General features: G+C 38.4%; 1 protein-coding gene across 1 annotated transcript; it reads right to left on the minus strand.

The window, feature by feature from the left end:
- Positions 1-1453: 1453 nt before the first annotated feature.
- Positions 1454-5984, minus strand: rnf41l (ring finger protein 41, like). The gene is made up of 5 exons (XM_041792586.1): positions 5779-5984; positions 5491-5630; positions 3132-3294; positions 2926-3046; positions 1454-1858 (listed from the first exon to the last, which is right to left on the minus strand). Exons 1-5 carry the CDS (start codon positions 5982-5984, stop codon positions 1454-1456), a joined length of 1035 nt encoding a protein of 344 aa, XP_041648520.1.
- Positions 5985-7427: the final 1443 nt, after the last annotated feature.

Genomic DNA, 7427 nt, shown 5'->3' on the forward strand with positions numbered 1-7427 from the left:
AGCCATGCCATCCATAAATGCAAGTTAAAGCTGCATAATGCAAAGAATAAACCATATATTAACAAAATCCAGACATTTTGCTATCTTCTCTCAGTCAAAGCTGATTTAAAATGGACTGAAGCAAAATGGAAAATTGTTCTGTGGTCAAATAATACAAATTTGTTATTGTTTTGGACACCAGGGACATTGTGTCCTGTGGACTGAAGAGGGGTGAGGCCATTTAGCCTGTTATCAGTTATCAAGTCTGCATCCCTGATGGTATGGGGTTGCATTAGTGCCTGTGGCGTGGGCAACTTACACATCTGGAATGGCGCTGTCAATGCTGAAAATATAGAGGTTTTAGAGCAACATATGCTCCATCCAGACAACATCTCTTTCAGGGAAGGTCTTTATATTTAGGGAAACAATGCTAAACCACATACCACATCCATTACAGCAGCATGGCCCCACAGTAGAAAAGTCCATCTGCTAAACTGGCCTGCTTTCAGTCCAGACCTATCATAGGAAACATTTTGTGCATCATAAAACAAAAAATCTTGCAGAGAAAACCCAGAACTGTTTTGCAGCTAGAATCCAACACCAGACAAGAATGGGACAACAGTGCTCTCCTAAAACTCCAGCGACGGGTCTCCTCACTTCCCAGATGTTTACAGTTTAAAGAAGAGGGGGTGCTACAAAATGCTAAGCATGGCCCTGTTCCTACTTTTTTGGGATGTGTTGCTACCTTCAAATTCAAAATACCAATATTTTATGTTTGACTTTTGATATGTTGTTTATGTTTTTTTTTAAATAAAACATAGGTTTATGAGATTTGGGGAGGGTAATGTCAGACAGCAGTGAAACAAGTAAAAAGATGAAGCAGAGATGAAAGTTACACCAGAATGCACAGAAAAAAAATACATAAACTCTGCGCTTTTATCCAATAAGGGTTATTTTATCATGATATCAGTGTAATTAAGTATTATGATGTGACATAACTGTTTTGCAGTATGTTAATAATCACAGAATCACTGATACATCAAGTTATATCATGACCCTGCACTTTTCACTCTTAGTATTGAACAGTTCATCAGTTTAACCATCGGTAAGGTGACAAGGAATGTCTAAGTCGTAAGACTATAAATTACTTGAGGTGTTCTTAATTTAAACAGATATAAGATAAACACAAAATGACACAATGCTGTTTCTCTGGAAATGTGTACAAAATGAATATCTACTGAGTTTTACATAAGCTTAGAGTCAAAAGATCAATGTAGTTAGTAGAATTACTAAAAAAACTCCTTAACAGCTTCAATAATTCAACCTAATTAACACTGATATATAAAAATCTGAAACTCATACAGGAGCCTACACCACTTTCAGTACATCCAGAATGTTTCATTACTCTGTTAGAAAATGTTTGGATTTTTTTTTCATATTTTCATTTTTTGGCTGACCTATTGGTCCAGTTCCCTCAGATAACCGTCACCTCTCGACTCTTCCTCTTGATGCAATCCAGAGTCAGACTCCTCGTCCCCCCCTTTCGGGCCCCTTCTCCCAGCTGAGGTGATGAAGGTGGACCTGAGATATTTGCAGCCTGAGCTGAATGAAGTGACAGGCTGGAGGCGTGTAAAGGTGACTCCCTCTGCTGATGTCTTATCGGCTCAGCATGTAGGTCCCACCCAGACGCATGCAGATCTCCCTGAAGCTGCTCTCTGACTGCTGGCTCTGCAGGATACTGACTCCTGGTGGGCTGCAGGTCCCTGAGGAGCTCCAGCAGCTCTCTCTTCTCCAGCTCTGCTTCTGCCAGCTCCTGTCTCCTGAGACGCTCTGCTCCTAGCAGGGCTCGCATGTCGCACATCACGCGGGACAACTGACCCTGTACAGAAAGGTACACATCACATTACTACTTAGTAAATAGTAACAAAAATAGATTACCACTATTAAAGGCCTCCATCCTGTGCTGTTTTTTGTCCAGTACTTGTATATACACTGTTTGAACAAAAAAGTCATGCTCTCATTTTGCAGCCAATATTTCTCAATAAGAATCTATGCTGTAGAAAATGTGCAGTAGAGGTCTGTTTCTATACCGTACATTTTTTTTTTTTATCAATTTAGAAGAAGGCACACTTTAGTTGGTCTTCAAGGAGAGATTCTGTTTTTACACTTTGAAGTTGAACATGCAATGCATGCACATGAACAATCAGGAGCCTATGAGAAGATGTCAGATTGAGAGCTACTTCACACTAAAGCTCACTTGAAATGGACTGAGGCAAAATGAAAAACTGTTCTGTGGTCAGATGAATCAAAATTTGAAATTATTTTTGGAAACCACAACCACAAAGTAAAAAAGCCTGATTCTCTAATGGTATAGGGTTGCATTAGTGCCTATGGCATGGGCAGCTTACACCTCTGGAAAGGGGCTATCACTACCAGTATCTAAAGGTTTTAAAGCACTGATCCTGTCAACCTCTCTTTCAGGGAAGGCCTCCAGGCTTCTTTGGCAGTACTGGAACTTCTCCAGCTACCAGACCAATTTTCAGACTTAAACTGATAACCCTGTGCTTCCCAACCCAAGTCTTTACAGACTGAGCTCTTGTCACCCCTTTATCTGACACCTACCCCCCAGTAGGCATTAAAAAATAACCAAATAGAAAAAATATTTTTCCCCTGATGGTCCTATTTGGTTTTGTGATTCATAAAAATACATCAATATGAATTTCAGACAGTTTGCTAACCAGATGAAAACTTCTTACAGGAGCTTTAATTATTGCGTTATTTCAGCAAATAACCATTCATCGAAATCCTACTTTGATATTCTAGCTCAGCTTTTGTGCACCACATTGCTCAGAAAAATAGAATAAACGTAATCTAAAATAAAGTTTTATGATGTTACATCATGAAAAGCACAGGATTTAAATAAAAAGATACGGAGTTATAGGTCACCTTGAGCTCCTCCACATCATTCTTTAGTTGGGACTCCTTCTGCACCATGTGTCTCCTCTGTGAGTCCAACCTCGACTCCATCTCTCGCCTCACCTCCTCAACCTTACACAACATTTCCGCCCTGTTGTGTATAATCGACAAAACAGTATAATTAAAACAAACCTAACAGATAGATGAGTATTTACCTTTGTGAAACACAGACACACCTGAGCATCTCCACCTCAGTGCGTAGCTCTGCTACACAGTTATGCTGCGCCTGATCCATGGAGAGAAGAGTGTGACCGCAGCCATTCGGACACTCCCTGCTGCGGAAGTTACATTCTGCCAGGTGAGCCTCCAGACCTCTCCTCTCTACCTGGACAGGACAACCTGAGAGGACAGAAAAGAAGCCCCACATGAAGTAAAGATGTACTTTGCTTGAATTCAATAGTTGAAGTGGTGACTCTTAACATAGTTTTATTTTGAAGACATCAGTTTGATGATGACTGAGCAGCAAATCCATCACAAGTTCATTTTTAAATTTGTGATAATTGTCTTTAACCCTTTCACAGCCAGCCCAGCCTTAGTGATATCAATGCATGAGTTGGATAAGAAACATTGGCTAACAGTTCCTCATTTTAACGCTTAAAGTTTGTCAAGGTGTTATTGGGTTCTGATGTTGAAATAAGTAATTCTGGCAACTTTTTAACCATTTCCCCCACTTTTCCACGCTATCTATTTTGCCACCTTTCCTCCATTTTTTGCTGTTCTTCAACCCTTATCACTACTTTATCTGATCATTTTTGCAACACTTTTACCATTTTGAGCCAATTTGATGCTTTTTGCCCCCCCTTTTTTTTCACTTCTTTATCTAGCCATTTTTGCAACATTTCTGCCATTTTAAGAGATTCTTTAAATGCTTTTTGACCCTTTTGCCTCATTCCGCCCATTTTTTTTTAAAGATTTATTTTGGGGCATTTTTTAGATAGAGGAGGACAGTGGATAGAGTCGGAAACAGGGTCAAGAGTGGGGAAGAGACATGCAGTAAGGGGCCTCAGGCCGGATTCGAACCCGGGCCGCCCGCATACATGGGGAGCGCCATTAACCACTAGGCCACCTGCTCCCCAATTCTGCCCATTTTTTGATACTCTGTAAGCACTTTTCCTGCCAATTTTTGCCTGTTTTTTACCCCTTTTCACTATCTTATCTGGTCATTTTTTGCAATACTTTTGCCACTTTTAACCCATTTTCATTTTCTTTGACCCTTTTGCCTCATTCAGCCCACTTTTGTCACTCTGTAACCCATTTGCAGCAAGTTTAACCAATTTAGCCCACTTTTAGCCCATTTTTGCAAATACTTAGTTGCTTTTATCTTCTAGTTATCTAAGTTCATCCTACTTTATTTTCTTGCATCTTTACATTCATCAACATCATGGCTCATTTAAAAAGTTTGACATTACTTTCCAAGTGGTTTAGTCAATGTACTCTTCCACATAGTTCATGTTACCAAAAAAGGTAATTCTGTTTAATGCCAAGGGGTTTAAAAGGTCATGTTGTATTACAACATAAATGAATACAATTCTTTTTTGTTGCTTTGACAAGTGTTAGTATTCCAGCTAAATATAAAATATGGTTATCCCTGATCAGCTTTACAGTGGACCATGTTTTCCCTGACCTCCTCATGGGCCCCTCATTTGGCTGGGGTCCAGAAACCTTTCCCCTTTATCCCCCTAATGGGGGCCTTGGTGGTAAGTATTCCTATTTTTTTTCTCAGTATTTCTCCAAACAGATATGTAAGAAAAAAAAATCCCTAATATAGGAAATTACAGTGATGTTTCTGACATTTAATAGTTTCAGAGACCTTAGTTTTCTTATTTCTTTCTCTGTTGAATTGAAAAAAAGAGCATTGTGTTAGTAAAAAATATATAAAATGTCCAAAAAGTTTTAAAATGTGCTGTTTATTTCAAAAAAGGAAAAGATTTTACTTAAAAAGATCCCCTGTATTTGTTTTGTTTACTTTTGTGTAATGTGTTGGTTAAACATTAACATTTTTAAATCACTGCACCCAAAAGCAACAGAAATAGTTTAATTCACTGCAAAACAATAATAATAATAATAATAATAATAATAATAACTGCAATATAAAATCCAAACACTGTAAAAAAAACAAAAAAAAAAAAAAAAAACAAAACAAAAAAAAAAACAACACGCACACACAGCATGCATACAAATCTGCTAATGTGTACCTACCACAGTGATAACAAATGTATTCTCCACCTGCCAACAACATGTCATTGTCACATTGTGAGCACAGTATATTTATACACATGCAATTTAGAATTGTTCATAAAAAAAAGTGATGGAAAGTTGACACTGAATGCACCCTGTGGGAGCTAAAAAGTCCCATAGGTGTGCTCTAGTTTGGCAGGTAGCCATGACTACAAAGGGGCCACCTGTTGCTCCCCCACACTCACACATAAAGGTGTCATATTACGTAACATCCCAATCATACAACAGGAAAGACATTTAATACAATATGAACATACTCATGACGACATATTAGGAGGTCGGCGCGAGTTTTCATACCTGTGTTAGAGCAGGAGATGAAGGCAAACTCACACTCGTCCTCGTGAGCGTGTAGATTCTCCAGGGAGCAGACCGCCTCACAACCCTGACCTGCGTTCACACAACGGATCTGTAGGCGGTTCAAGTCATTTCTCATGTACCTGAAAACAAAACAAAGAAGAATCAGAGAAATGAAAGCACAGAGGACAAAGCACTATTTAGGCTGGCTTTATTGTACAAAGAAAGTGTTAAATAAATTATAAATGAATGAACTGTGACGAAAACAGAGATGATAAGTTATATTCAGACCTGTACAGCGGTTTGAGGTTGCCCACATCCAGAGGCAGTCTGTCCTCTGGGCAGGAGTGATGATGGAGCAGCCAGCTGCTGATACAGGCGCTGCAATAGGCATGTTCACAGGGGCCCTGAAGGGGGCGCTCGAGGACATCTCTGCACACACAGCACAGCAGACCCTCATTCACATAGCCCACAAACCTCTCCAGATCAAAGCCCATCCTGTAAACAAGCAGATATTTAAACATATCAGCAGTTACAGGAATAAACCTGCTGTACCATGTCATTAACTTTTCTTTTTGCATTCTTACCTGACAAATCCCTCTTATTTTAATGCAGCTTTTTTCCCTGTTTTTCTCCTGCTGATTCTCCTCTTCTTGTTGCTACACTGTGCACCTCTTCTCTCTTATTCTTCCACTTTTAAAGTCTTTTTGTCTTCATCCTCCCTCTCTTGACTTGTTGCTCCATCCAAGGTGAGGGTCTCTTTTACCTTAAAGCCCTCCTCTTCACCTTTGGGAATGCGTCTCCATGGAGAGGTATCCCTGACAACAAGGGTTCAGGGCACAGGTGAGCAGCTGTCAGACGACATCAGATCAGATCAAAGAGAAAGGCAGAATTACACTCAGAAAACCGACCAATTCAGCAGTGTGTGTGTTATCTGCACTGCTGTGTTGTAGTGTAGTCTTCAGAGATTACTGCTGTCCTTCCACTGTTTCTGGCTCTATTAATGAACCACTCTATTCTAGGTTTGTCTCTGTCTCTATAGATGTGGGATTAACATGGATTACACTCTCTCTCTGCCTGATTGGATTAGAGACTGGATGACATCAGATGGCAGAGACCACAGAAATCAAAGAGCAACCCAATATCCTTAACTCGTCTTAGTTCCTCAATATTACTTTTTTCCCCCAGTTTTCTGTAGATTTGAAAACAGAGATTTATTTCAGAAAATGAGACTACACCCAAAAAAGCTACCTTATTATAATCAAAATGATACCAGTAACGATACAATCATTTCATAGGCTATTGAATTGTGTTTATTGTTAGGGGTTGAATATTTTCATTTGATGATAAATATTTTATTTAGAAAAATATTTGTGAGTCAAATGAAAGAAGCTGAAATATATTCAGTCAATTGTTTTAAATACAGCTGGATCAGTGTAAGTACTCAAATATCTTACACCCATAGTATGGTGGCCCGGGAGTGCAGTTCAAAATTACAAAGAAAAAGAAACACTTTTTCAAAAATGTACAGTAACCAAAAGTATTTTTTAAACAAACTAACATTAGCAAAACACTTACAAATGCCAGAAAAGTTATCATTTTACAAAATACATTTACAAAATGTAGAATAAAAAAATGACAAAGTCTGAAAACTCTTAGAAATTAAACAAATGTACAAAGTGTGATATAAAATAACAGTGTTTTACACTTCTGCAGAATATAAACTTGGGTCACTTCTGGCATTTGAAACATTCCCTTTCAGTAAGATATCATTGTCAGTAAATTTGTTTTAGACGTTGTTAAAGTGTTCTGCAACATGTTAATTTGTCTTAGCTCTTGTAAAGAGTTTTCATTTTTTGTGGATTTGTTTTGTAAAATGTAAATTTCAAAATTTGAATTTTATTGTATTTATTTCTTTACATTTTTAATTAATCAAGTGT

The sequence above is a fragment of the Cheilinus undulatus genome, linkage group 8 (assembly GCF_018320785.1).
Source record: "Cheilinus undulatus linkage group 8, ASM1832078v1, whole genome shotgun sequence".
NCBI classification, from domain to species: domain Eukaryota; kingdom Metazoa; phylum Chordata; class Actinopteri; order Labriformes; family Labridae; genus Cheilinus; species Cheilinus undulatus.